The following is a 13862-nucleotide window of genomic DNA, read 5'->3' as shown; positions in this document are numbered from 1 at the left end:
ACGTTTGTTTGTTTGTTTGTTAGTTTGTTTGTAAGAAGATGTTAGACCCACTGGAGCTGGCAGACATGCTCATGGTCGTCATAGCCATCGTGGGGAATGTTGTCTGGTATGTTTGTTTGTTTGTTTGTTAGTTTGTTTGTAAGAAGATGTTAGACCCACTGGAGCTGGCAGACATGCTCATGGTCGTCATAGCCATCGTGGGCAATGTTGTCTGGTATGTTTGTTTGTTTGTTTGTTTGTTTGTAAGTAAGAAGTAAGACCCAGTGGAGCTGGCTGACATGCTCATGGTCGTCATAGTCATTGTGGGCAATGTTGTCTGTTATGTTTGTTTGTTTGTTTGTTTGTTTGTAAGTTAGAAGACGTAAGATCCACTGGAGCTGGCTGACATGCTCATGGTCATCATAGCCATTGTGGGCAATGTTGTCTGGTATATTTTTTATTTATTTTAGAAAGTCAACAAACCACTCACCAAAACATTGGCTTACAAATGAATGTAAACACTTCATGTAGTTGTGTGGATTCTGAAATAACCTTGTTAACCTGTGCTCCCCCCTGCAGGTATGTTGTTGTGTACGTGATCGAAAGTGACGTGCTGGTGTACCGCGGATGGTGCATCGTGGTGTCCTCCTTAGCCGTGTTCACCAGGCTGGGATTCAACTCCTCACAGGTCGGTTTGACTCTGACTTTATTTGGATCCACATTTAGCTTAACATTGTTGACAGCTATTGTTCCTGTGGTCCTCCACATAAAAGTACATCAATGCACATGTAACGGACATGACGGAAAGATTATAAAAAATAAACACACTAAAATTTACACCGGATACATCATACACATGTACATTTCAAACTGCAGAGCTACATGTGTAAGAGAAAATACAAGTTGCTTGTATTGCATACCTGGTACCAGGGCTTTCCTTGGCTATTCCTCATACTGAATAGCAGGGATGTCTCCAGCTTTAATTTTTTCTCTGTCCCACTCCTTGTTTGTGAACCAATGTTGTCAATTTTCGTAGCTAAATCTGTCATTTTAAGCTTAGAATTATACCTTTTTGTCAGATTCATGACTGTCATGAAGCTCGGATTTTTGGGATGGATGGGGTGAATTCTTTTTTTCGTCCAGACTACAGAATGATGTCACAGTACTACCAATTATGTTCATTCCGGCATTGTCTATTGATACAGTGGAAGCCATTTAATTGCACGTCAGATAAACCCACACTTTGGTCAATTGCACGGAATCCCCAAATCCTGTGGCGGTGTGGTCCAACTGGGTAACTTTGCATTATCGCACACGCCGGATAATTGCACGGAATTCACTGGCAAATCGGGTGTGCAATTAAGCGGCTTCCACTGTATTTTCATTTTATGCATGAAGTCACAAAATGTTTCATTATTTGCACCTGCATGTTTCCTGTTGACTATGTTTTTATTTTCCCCCCCACAGACCAAGAAAGCATTTGTGCTGTTCATGAAGATCTACCCTGTCATGTTCGACCTGCTTCTGCTGGTCTTCATCATCATGTGAGTAGCACAAGCTCGGTTTTGCCAAATGATAGTTACCCAAGTAACTGGATATGATTTTGGAAACTGTTAGACGTTTCAGATAACATCCAAAAGGTAACGGATGTTATCGGAAACTCATCGTCGCTGATGAAATATAACGGATGTTATCTGACCGTTTCCAAAATCATATCCAGTTGCTTGTATAATTGCTGTCTGGCATATCTTATTACCTGGATGTCCAAACTTTATCCACGCAATTGGATATGATTTTGGAAACAGTCAGATGTTTCAGGTAGCATCCACTATACTTTTCGTCAGTGACACTGAGCAGATCTGTTGAAGAGGGATTTTATACCCTAAATATGAATTGATATGTAAAGGAGGTGATGACAAATTTCTTTCTAAGGCCTCACCAGTTTGTTTTCTTAATTTTCAGACATTTTGCCATTGGGCTGGGCTGGGAGTAAAAATGCAATCTTACCTCTATTCACCAAGGCATAAACCTAAGCACTCAGTACTTGTTCATGTATGAGAAAGAGTTTGCCAATGGACAAGCCCTCTACTATACTGTACACATAGTGGCATGTCTGGACAAGTGTTAACAATGAAATAATACAAAAGAGATGGGCACTGCCCTAGTACATCAACAGAAGGAAGGGTTTTAGCTATAATGTTAATAACTTAATGTTGTTTCCTCAGCTACATGTACTCCACACTGGGTATGGAGATCTTCTTCCGGCAGGACCCCACCTCGATCAACACGGAGTATGAGACGTCTCTGTGGGACTACAAGTGTGGGCTCGGCTTCCAAACTTTCTTGTAAGTGTTTCTCTCAAGGACTGGGAAAGGTCTCGAAAGACCTTAGGAGCATATGCTTGATAATTGCATGCTACAGGACGTGTTGCCTGATTTTTGTCTATTGTGTATGTGTGATAAGTTTCTGTGAAAAAAAGGAGAATTTGGTTTGGTTTTTGACTGAAACTACCCTTAGATTAGCTAGAGGACAGAATGTGAAAAACTGTTAGTACTGGAAAGCACATTTCATTCATGCTCCACCTCTGTCATAGATGGAGGATGAGGGAAGATGATGATGCAACCAAATAAAGTTTAAGTTCAAGGTTTATCCTTTGTAATCTATCTAAATGTTCCCTTTTAACATTCCTGCCATTCACTTATATTTTATACCAATTTATGATCTCATACCAATTGGTTTCGTACGGCCACTTCTGGAGTACGCATGCGTCGTCTGGCACCCGGGACTGTCCAGAGATCTATCAGCGAAGATTGGGCGCGTCCAGAAGAGAGCCCTAAGGATCATACTAGGGCCAGAGTACGTCACCTATGAGTCTGCTCTGCGCACAACAGGACTCAGTCGTCTGGACTCTAGAAGGGACATTCTATGTCTTAGTTATGTGCAATCTCTTGCGAACTCTAGCAGATACAGTTCATGGCTCCCATTGCGGCGGGGGGAAGTCCACAACAGAACTTTAAGGAATAATGCCAGCTACACCAGTTTCAAATGTAGGACGTCCCGGTTGAGTAACAGCACTCTCCCCTATTGCGTCAGACTCCTCAATGGAAACTTGTAGTATTTTTTTAAAGGAATCGGACATGTCAGTGTAGCGTATTTGATATGTTGTATATATATATAAACGTATATGTGAAATTTGTGATCATTGTACAAAATTGCAATTCAGCCGTTAGGCTGCAACAGTTTTTTAATCCAATAAACCATTTCTCCATCTCTCATTTTATGATCAGTAGTGGGGTAAGTTATCAAAAGGCAACAAATTTGTATTATCTCTGGGTGCGCTGTACTACTCACTGAATTTCATTTCAATATTTGATAGATATCATGTTGGATTTTCCTTCTCTTCATTTCTCAGTTTTAAATTACGTGAGGTGTGTAATCCATGCATATTTTCATCCTCATGTTCTTTCTACTTCTTTAGCTGTTCCCTGGCTGTTGTGTTCCAAGTTGTGACCACCAGTAACTGGCATGAGATCATGAATGCGGTGAGTACTGTTAATTAATTCTACCTAGAACTATGATGATGATAATGTTAGAGTGGAACTCGTTGGCATTAAATTGTCTAATAAACTTTTTTTCTAGAACTATGATGATGATAATGTTAGAGTGGAACTTGTTGGCATTAAATTGTCTATAAACTTTTTTTCTAGAACTATGATAATGATAGAGTGGAACTCGTTGGCATTGATTGCTGTAGGGGCATCAGATAGCTTTAACCAACGCTTCAGTTTGTCTTCATGGTTGTATTATGATTTGTTTGTACATTTGAAATTTATTTATTTGTATAATGTATTATTGATGACCTAAGTGTTCTGGGCTCCCTTGGAAATCACCCAATTTGGCTGAAGGGATTACCCTTATGTATTCAAGATTGATGAATAAATAAATAGATATTCATATAGCTTTAAGTCTTCTTGGTCATATCATTTTATCATTGGGATTTGTTTGTACATTTGAATTTTTGAATTTTATATAATATTTGTATGATGTATTATTCACAGCTTAAGCCTGTATATACCTGTCCTGGGCTCCCTTAGAAATTAACCAATTTTGACTGAAGGGACTACACATATATATTCAAGATTGATGAATAAATAAATAGATATTCATATAGCTTTAAGTCTTCTTGGTCATATCATTTTATCATTGGGATTTGTTTGTACATTTGAATTTTTGAATTTTATATAATATTTGTATGATGTATTATTCACAGCTTAAGCCTGTATATACCTGTCCTGGGCTCCCTTAGAAATCAACCAATTTTGACTGAAGGGACTACACATATATATTCAAGATTGATGAATAAATAGATAGATAAATATTCGTAAATATTTTTGTCCATTTCCTCAGGCCATCCTCAACACGTCTCATGTAGCGCTCATCTACTTCGTGACCTGCTACATCGTGGTCAACCTGGTGGTCATGAAGTAAGGCTTACTTCTTAGTTTCATGCGCTACAAATGTAGCAAAGTGTAGCATTCTCTCATCAGTTGTTACTTGTTAGTTTCATACGCTACAAATGTAGCAAAGCACTACTGACAGTAAGTGTAGCATTCTCTCATCAGTTGTTACTTGTTAGTTTCATACGCTACAAATGTAGCAAAGTGTAGTATTCTCTCATCAGTTGTTGTGGCAGGGTTGTAACTTGTGAAATGGTGGTCAGCCGGCTTGGTTGTGTTGAAGCTCTTTTGGTATAATATTTGTAACAAGGAGCAGAAATGTCCAGCTAATTTTGGATACAAATAAAATCATCTAAAGGATGTATTAGGTGTTTTAGCCAGTATTTTTTTTGCAAATGTCAAATATCAAATGTTGAATTCACTAAAACCTTATATTTTCCATTCCAGCCTGTTTGTTGCCATCGCCATCGAAGCCTTCAACAAGTTGGGAAAGAATGACGACGACGACATAGGACAGCTCCAAAAGGAAAAGGTACATTCTTTTTGTTTCTTTCGTATAATTGTGTATATATAATGTACATTCTGTTTTGTGTATCTATCCTTGTTGCCGATCCCTGGAAGTTTTGCCCCATATGCATTAGGGGCTGAAGGGCATCTCAATCAAATCAATTCAACTCATTACCAGTAAACTGTCATTAGGCTTAACACACCAGTTTTGGATGTTCAAGAAATTCAATGAAAATTCAGTTGTTTTTCTTGCTTTCAGACCACCTTTGCTGATACTGCCAAGAACTTCTTAAATGCAGTGTTCGAGAGCACCAGGGTGAGTAAAACACTTCCAGTCTACATTTTGTTGTAGCTGTTATCGTATCAATCTTCCTTTTCGAGTGAGTTAGAAACTAAAATGATATTTCTGTTTGCTTGAACATCTATTTATGCATGAGAAGCTCAAATCGGCCTGCAGGCCGCTTTTCATTCAGGTCATCAGGGAGGTAAGGGTCAGATAAGATATACAGATTACATTGAGTTCTAATGAATCTATCAACATGTATCACTACATATACTGTACATGGTACAAAACATTATTAGAGCGAATGCTCAGTGTTCATATCAGTATGACTATGATGACAACTATACTGTTAAGTGAGAAGCAGAAACAGTGTCACCTTCTTTGATCAATTTTTTCTTGAGACTCAACTTCCCACTATTTTGTCTCCCAACGTCTTGGAACCACCCACCACAGAAGAAGAAGAAGGGCCAAGCGGTATAAGAAACTTGTCCTTGTTAGGGTCCAAGGTGTCACATATGTCAGACTAAACTAACCAAGGGCTGGTTACATGTACTAGTAATGTTATATGACATTGGGATTTCAGAGATTTTACTAAAATTGGGAAGAATTAACCCCCTCTCTCCTACCTTGGGCCACGTTGACTCTACAGATGACCTGTGTGAACCCCAAAACTGATGACAGCATGCAAAAAAAAGAAGTTTGGCCCCAAATGAAAGTTGCCTTCAGTATGAAATCTAAGTGGTGATGAAGGTTGAAAAAAATGACCAAACACACATGGAATACTTAACAATAGATTCTTCATTTTTGTCCTTTCACATCTCCTTCTTTGACCTTGGACTTGACATTCAATTCTATGACATAAGTAAATGTTTGCCGATATATTTTGTTACATCTATCGCATATCTTTGCTCATTTTAAATTTTAAACTTTTAAATTTACAGCAAGTTTTGAAAGAATTGCTGTAAATTTTTTAAGATTTATGTCATGCGGATGTCATTCATATAATCCAATCAACATGGCCTCACCCAGTAACCAAGACAAGTTTGGTGCCAAAAGGTTACATCAGAAGGGAGAGGGTTCACTTCACTTCCATGTGTGTTTTTGATAGTTCTACATTTTCCTTGGTGCCGGTAATATCGTATATAATAACGGGAGGGGGCCATACTTCGACACCCGTTCTAAGTGGATGCGCATGGCTTTTGTCAATGTACATTTTACAGTGAACTCATCAAAAACAAGTGAAGATCTTGTATGCATCCATATAACTGTTATTGAAGCTGTACAGATATATATTTCATTTAACGGTAGCGTTCCGCACTGTACTTTGACAGCGCACGAAACTTACGGCAGGTTTTCGGCTTGCGTCCTAGCAGAACGTTCCAACACAAAAAAGGGGTCCAAACTCCGACATAGTAACAACCAGACCATCGCCGTGCATTTTTAAACAACTTATGCAAATAGAATACCACTAAAAGTCTTCATTATAATTTTTTTGTACCAAATATGGGTCACATTTTATATTACGCGACTTATTCAAATACGGTGTGTTAAAATGTTTACCTCTCACGGTGAGACCAACTTGCCGCAAAACGGCAGCGCATTGTTACATTGAACTGTGATGGCATTTTCGCTTTTCGGCTTCCTTGATTGCCTTTTCATCCTGTCTTTTGGCAGCAGCAATTGCTACAGGATTTTTTAGTCGGTAGGGATTGATTTTTCTTGAATGTTTGTCGCTCTACGGACGGGTTGACTGAGTTCAACGTGTTGAGCATTGCTTGCCCGCCTTCGTGCGTGATAGTAAAATGGCGGGGCCCCGACTGCGTGAACATTGTGGCATCATTTTAGCTCCGTTTATCCAACCCAGTTAAAGGCAGAACAGAACACAGGCATTATTTTTCGGAAGGCTAATAAACATCATTTCTATGTGTGGTGGTATTTTTTCACATGTCGTATTTTGCGAAGAAAAATTCAAGAGTTTCCCGGGCCATGGTCTCGATACGTTCGCTCGTCAACTTGCACGGAAGGCGTCAAACTTGTGCAAGTTTTTCAATCGTTATCTGTGGGACTTGCTAACTTCGACACATACCCCGTCTTTGTAGTTATTTACAACAAGGTTTAATCTACAGCTGGTGTACTTCTCATGTGCAGGCATCTATGCATTTCTCCGCAACAATGATTTTTAAAACCTGTCGAAATTTGGACCCCTGTCTAAGTATGGCCCCCTCCCGTTATATGTGTTTAGTTGTACTGTAAGTAGTTGTTATACATGTAGACCTTACGAAAGTCGCTGTACTTTTGTCGTGTCAATAAAGATTATTATTATATCTCTTGAATCATAAGACCAACAGCTCAAACAATTCGTAAATGTTTGACATTTCATTATTTTTATTTCCTTGTTGAAATTTATCCTTCTTGACCCAAAGAAACTAGTGTAAGAGTAGATATGTCAAAGATAATCATATCTCTTTCAGTACATTTTTCAAAACACATTTTTTTTATTGTAAGTTGTATAATTGATACATAAAGCTATTATATCATCAAGCACTTGAGGAGAGAATTTGTATGAATTATTTTACAAGATGACACACATGCTTTTGATGTTTCTGTTTGCTTTTTGCATCTCTTAGTGTTTTGCTGATACTCATTATTACTTATGTGCAGGATTTACATATATTTCTGTAGTAGAAGTAGACTGTTATGTTTCCACCAGACTCTATACTGTACATTTTCAATATTATGCAAATCAGAATTCCAAATATTGATATCTACATCAGAATTCGAACCCGAACTTTTGATAGCCTCTGTTACAACTTACATTCCCCATCGGAGTGTTTTTCCAACAACAACATGCAAGGTTTCTGATGGCTTTTGAGATGGATTGTGTATGGATTAGTGCAGGTGGCAGTCTGATCTCAACAGCTGTAAGATATCGAATCGTTATCAGAAACCTCTTCATAGTCCTTGGGAAAAATATTTTCAACAAGGGGCTGTAACGGAGACTGCTATGTTGTGGTGCTACACCCTAAAATGGGGTGGGGAATTCTCCCGAGCAGTTTTTGTAACCCCTGATCAGCCTGTTGAGTCAGTTAGTCAAACTTGTCTAAGCTTGAGAGGTGATGCTACAGTGAGCGTTAGCTCAGTGGGCAGAAGTGGTCCATGCACATGAGGCCTTCCACTGAGGAACAAAAAAAAAAGAAGAAGATTCTCCTTTAAGAAAAAAATGGTCTGGTTGAAACTAACGCTCTGGTACTGCTCTCATGTGTTTGTTTGTTTGTGTTTGTGCGATTCTCTGCCTTTTGACTTTCAGAACGAGGCCCCGCCCTCCTCGGGAAGGAGAGGGTCTATAGCTCACTCTGCCGCTTCTCGAGCCTCTACTCCTCGAACTTCCAGTCGACAGGTAGAATAGTCATGTCCCAGACTTCCTCTCGTCCCCGCGCCCATTTGCGTGTTTCGAGCAGCAATCCTGGTGTACCGGCCTGAGATTCCGTGCTCCTCGCTGCATTTACGCTACCCAGACGTCAGCCAATCATATACTTCCCCCTCTTGTTGTTGGTGGGGAAAGTTACCAACCAATCATTTTTCCTCTTGACTGTAGTCAGCAATGTGATTGGCTAGCTTTCAGCAAATGAAATGCTTCCCCTTCTGCAGTTGGAGGGGAGCTTTCGGCCAATCATGTTGCTTCTTTACAGTAGTTAGCAATGTGATTGGCTAGCTGTCAGCAAATGAAATGCTCCCCCTTCTGCAGTTGGAGGGGAGCTATTGACGAATCACGTTGCCTCTTTGCAGTAGTCAGCAATCTGATTGGCTAGCTGTAAGCATGTCAAATGCTTCCCCTTCTGCAGTTGGAGGGGAGCTATCGACCAATCATGTTGCTTCTTTCCAGTAGTTAGCAATGTGATTGGCTAGCTGTCAGCAAATGAAATGCTCCCCCTTCTGCAGTTGAAGGGGAGCTTTTGCCCAATTACGTTGCCTCTTTACCATAGGCAGTGATGTGATTAGCTGATGTTGGCTGGTCAGATCTAGTGCAGCGAGTAGGACAGATGGCAAGCTGGTGACACCAAGGTGTTGCTTGGTACATACAAGCGGCTGGCCCGACATGAGAGGATGGTCCAAGGTAGCCTGGTATTCAGCCATATTATAGCTCCTGAGTCTCTACTCTACTCTCTGTATTCGCAGAGAGGACAGAAGAGACTCAGGAGCTATGATATGACTGGATACCAGGCTAGGTTTGAGGGAAAACCCACTCTTCTCTGTTCCTGGGGGATAGCTGGATATGGAGGACAGTGCAACCTGGTGTAAACTAACAAACACATAAACAAACTAAAAAGGTAATATTTGCAAGCAAATACAGAATGTTACCTTCACATGTTGTAGTCTAACACTGGCAACTGTTTCGTTCATTCTTATTTGAACACGTTTCTAAATGTAGTGACCCGAGCCCCTCTAGATCTGACATTTGCTACATTATGTAACCGAACACCACATGGTGCCTGCTACTTTACCGGTTACCATGGTGACAGCCGTCTGGTCCAGGTCGTTGACCTTATTTGTGCAGAGAAGAAGAAGAAGAAGAAGAAGAAGAAACAAAGCAAAAACATATATGTTCCCTTCTGTGAAGGTAACATAAGAAAAGAAGCCCCTACAATAATAAACAGCTTCACAGTAAAATATTTGGAGTCCGACGGGTAGCATAACTGCAGGATGTTAAGAAGCCAGAAGTCCTTGGGAAAGGTGCTTTGCACAACTGACTTTAGTTGGGGTGGTAAATGGTGGTGGAAGAAGAGGGCTGGGCTGCGCCCTCCAATCACATAACTCTTGACACAGCAGACGACAGCCCAATGCCCCTATAGCCTACATGTACCCTTGCCTAACATGAATACATGTAGGTCATGAAAGAAAATTGGGATTCAGTCCTGTAACAACAGAAGCCTTGGTTTCCTGGTGTCCTCCATATCCAGCCATCCCCCCCACAGTGGGTCCCTCCTGTTAGATACCCTCCATTCCTGGAAATGGGAGCATGTTTTTGTCCCACTTATGCAAATGAAGACACAATAATCTTGCAGGCAAATGTTATATTGCCTTGTTTTACTTGTATGTCATCTAATGTCGTAAGACCCCCTTCTTTACTCTTACCTGTGAGGTGGGTGTGTCTTCATTTGCATACATGGGACAAAAGAATGCTCCCGCTTCTCCATTCCTGCACCTCCATTCTCCATGCACTGCTTACTGCTGCCCTGGCTTACTCCATTCCACACGCTCCGTTCATATCAGGCGATACTGGCCATTTTAGATTCAAAAAGACCTCGGAAAATGTTGCAAGGGATTTGAAAGTGGAATAGTTTAGAATTCATGTCTGCATGACAAAGAAAGATGTCCATTATTTAGAATGAAGCACATCATTACTTTTAAGTTTAAAATGACCAGTGGTAGAGGAGCTTTATACTAACTGCTGTGGGCTATGGACAAACTTGTGCAACTACAAGGTGTACTTTCATGTATTTTCATTGAAGAATTACCAAACAAATTACCTAACCCTGGTGATGGTGAAAGTTGGGGCAAGGGAAGCAATCGTAAGTGCAAGCCGTAGCTAGAATAGGTTAGATAACAGGTTAGACCTTGATACATCAATGAAGGTTAGACATCCAGTAATAAGATATGCCAAATAGCAGCTGGATATGAAAATCCATTGGATTCCAAATTGTCTTCAGCCTGAATTTGTGTTACAGGTTTCCTACTGTATATCTAAAATTGTCTTCATTCATAGTACAGGGTATAAAAGACCTGTTTCTTCCAGATCACTTCAGTGTCACTGACGAAAACTAGTGAATACTAGTTGAAACGTTTGACTGTTTCCAAAATCATATCCAGTTGCTGGAATAACTGCTTTTTGGCATAGATTAAACCTCACTGCTCACTGCTGCACTTCACACTTGCTGGCCAGCCAGGCAGGCAAGTCCCCACCCATCATCAGCACTACCGCATCACTCGGGAAATAACAGCATCATCATCACTTCATCACCAAGCTACAAGCAATGGTGGCAGCCTCCTTTGCAGACTTCTAGCAGCCTGGCTTTTATTCTAAAGGGGGGAGCACTGGTTTGACATTTTCAACACTAGCGAAGGTTCTCTAATGACGGGAAGTCTGCTTCATGTCAGAGTCTCGAAAGCCCCGTTAAACACACTTGGGCAATGAGCACGGATGTGCGGATTCTCTGCATCCCATGGGCTTCCATTAGATAACCTTAGCCCATGTTGAAAATTGCGAGCCAGCATCCCCCAAATAAGATAAAAACTAGTGCTGGTAGAATTTGAAGTCTGTGAAGGAGGATTCACGGGTGTCTCCTCATGGAAAAATAACAGCATCACCTCGATCATGATCATCACTGTACTGTCAGGAAAGGTGCCTCATGCGGTGCCTTGGAACACCAGACACGTGTCTGACTGTGTTTTACTTCCACAGAGCCAGAACAAGTTGGAGGATGGGCTGCCCAAACCAAACCTGGAGGTGCTGAGGAAACCGTCGTTAAGACCCACGACTGCTCCTCCTGAAGACAGTGTAAGTGTGTCTTAGATGCTTTCTGCACATCATGTGAATATTAATGGATCATTAGTTTTTGGTTTGGCTGTTTAGCACACTCAGCCAGGGCTGCCCAACTAGACTGTGTAGCCTATTACAAAGGGCTAGCCTGCCAACAAGACATGGAGTTTCACAAGATGATTATCAATAACAGTATTCTAAGGAAATAAAATGGTTTGTAAATGTAGGGTTTTTTCAACTTCAGGTGTGAGTGGATCAAACCTTACAGTCCAGGATGACACAGCTTTTCCCTACTGTGCACAATTGATGTGTTACACCTAAAGGCTATTCACTAGCGATGTTAAAAAAAAACACAAACAAACAAACAGACAATGAAGTGTTGTTGTTGTTATGTCCATGGACTGCAGGACGAAGACAAAGATGAGGACCTATCTGGTCTGACCAAGGAGGAGAGGATGCAGAGGAGGATGAAGAACAGGAAGAGAAACAAGAGGAAGCAGGCGATGCTGGGTAAGCTCAGGGCCATCCAGGCTTTCCAGGCAAACGGCTCCAATGAGCTCGACCTCAAGGTTGGGGATGAAGTCGACGCATTAGAAAAGGTAAGCTGGGATCAGTTTGTGTTTGTTTGTTCGATTTCTACATTTCAGCTGTTCTCCAATGGCGGACATGGTGTGTCTGCATCAAATGTTTGAGTGACCCGGCTAGTGAACATGAGGCCGAAAGTTAAAGTTGCTCGTACATCTGTAACGGGTGTGGCGCCCATCTCCATTTCTGTAACCCTTTGGCCACGCATTTGTGCAAGCCACTGCACTGGTCATCAGACTGAGAGGTCATGAATTTGATTCTTGGCATTCCAGGATAGATGTTGTGCCCTTTGGAAATGCACTTAACAAGAGTTTCCTCACTCCGTCCAGGTGTAAAAATGGGTACCTGACTTTGGTTGGGGTAAAAGTCAGTAGAAGGAGTAGCTTTCCCTTCCAATACCGTGCCCAGTGCCCATTCCGGATTATCAATACACTGCCCTAAAGCCTTACAAAGGCACTGATGAGACTAGTTTACTTTTTACCTCGTATCAATCAGCTGTTTCTAAATTCTAGGCTATTTTTTTAATATTCATTCAGCTGTGATAAATTTATTTCCATCTTTGTAAATGAGATTGTGTTAAGTTAAACATAATTTACAACCATAATTCACAAACATCGGATAGAACTTGTTTATAATGTAACAATGTATTTTGTTTCACAGAAAGGCGACTGGTACAAGGGAAGGAAACACGACAAAGTGGGATGGTTCCCAGGTAAGTTGTACCAATTTCCCTGTCAGCTTATCAGAGGGTCTGCATGGGGGAAATCCTGGCAATGTTATGGTTAATTATGGAAGAATCTTGGGTTTTAATCTGTACCCATAGACCCCCGAAGTCCACATGCATGTACAGTTCACAGTTCCAGCCAGAGTCCATCCATGCCTTCAATAAAGCATGTTGTCCTTTATTAGTCCTTATCAGTTTGTGTCTTGGCATAGTGCCCTATGTGGATTAAATAAGGCCACAGCAAGTAAGTTTTAATGGATGACATCCTTTGAAGACTGCAAAAATAATGAGATAGGGCGAATAAAAAACAAGATGGGTACATTAAACAAGATGGCAAATTTTCAAAATAGACGTTGTAACAAGACTTGAAGTGACAAAATATGGCATCACAGCCAACAAGGCATTCATTCCTGTATTTAAGAAGTGCAGCAGTGTAGTTAGAGTGACACAAGTGTGGTAGATTGGTATCATTAACCATGTTGGCAACTACACTCATAGCTTCCATAGTTGTGCCACTTTTACAACTATCTATCAAGTTGCACCTCTGCAACTACAGTCAATGCTTACAGAGTCTCTAGTGTCAATTCTACATTCAATGATTATGTTACAACACAACCTTTACCCATTTTTGTCTATCCAGCCTTCCTTGAAGAAGAGAATAAATTCTTGTTTTTTTTCTGAAATCAGGCAAAAATTAATGAGCGTGCGGATGTCATCCATAAAATTTACTTGCTGTGGCCTAATGACAATTTAGCAAATATAAGGTAGTGCAGTCTGCTCTAGATCTGA

General features: G+C 40.7%; 1 protein-coding gene across 6 annotated transcripts in view; it reads left to right on the top strand.

Moving 5' to 3' along the window:
* Positions 1 to 13862, top strand: part of LOC118417405 (voltage-dependent L-type calcium channel subunit alpha-1D-like) — a 46602-nt gene that overhangs the window by 23463 nt on the left and 9277 nt on the right. For 3 of the 6 annotated variants that reach the window (XM_035822987.1, XM_035822964.1, XM_035822980.1), the window contains exons 17-28: positions 559 to 667; positions 1447 to 1523; positions 2205 to 2324; positions 3458 to 3521; positions 4387 to 4463; positions 4884 to 4968; positions 5203 to 5259; positions 5680 to 5700; positions 8534 to 8623; positions 11687 to 11782; positions 12172 to 12363; positions 13010 to 13061. In XM_035822987.1, coding sequence (XP_035678880.1) covers positions 559 to 667; positions 1447 to 1523; positions 2205 to 2324; positions 3458 to 3521; positions 4387 to 4463; positions 4884 to 4968; positions 5203 to 5259; positions 5680 to 5700; positions 8534 to 8623; positions 11687 to 11782; positions 12172 to 12363; positions 13010 to 13061 — 1040 coding nt within the window. Of the gene's footprint in view, positions 1 to 65; positions 107 to 558; positions 668 to 1446; positions 1524 to 2204; positions 2325 to 3457; positions 3522 to 4386; positions 4464 to 4883; positions 4969 to 5202; positions 5260 to 5679; positions 5701 to 8533; positions 8624 to 11686; positions 11783 to 12171; positions 12364 to 13009; positions 13062 to 13862 lie in introns of all 6 variants that reach the window. The other 3 variants (XM_035822972.1, XM_035822995.1, XM_035823003.1) reach the window with 3 other exon arrangements.

Source organism: Branchiostoma floridae, chromosome 1, assembly GCF_000003815.2.
Source record: "Branchiostoma floridae strain S238N-H82 chromosome 1, Bfl_VNyyK, whole genome shotgun sequence".
Classification (NCBI taxonomy): Eukaryota; Metazoa; Chordata; class Leptocardii; order Amphioxiformes; family Branchiostomatidae; genus Branchiostoma; species Branchiostoma floridae.
The sequence above is the reverse complement of the archived record's forward strand: the minus strand, read 5'-3'. Positions and strand labels throughout refer to the sequence as shown.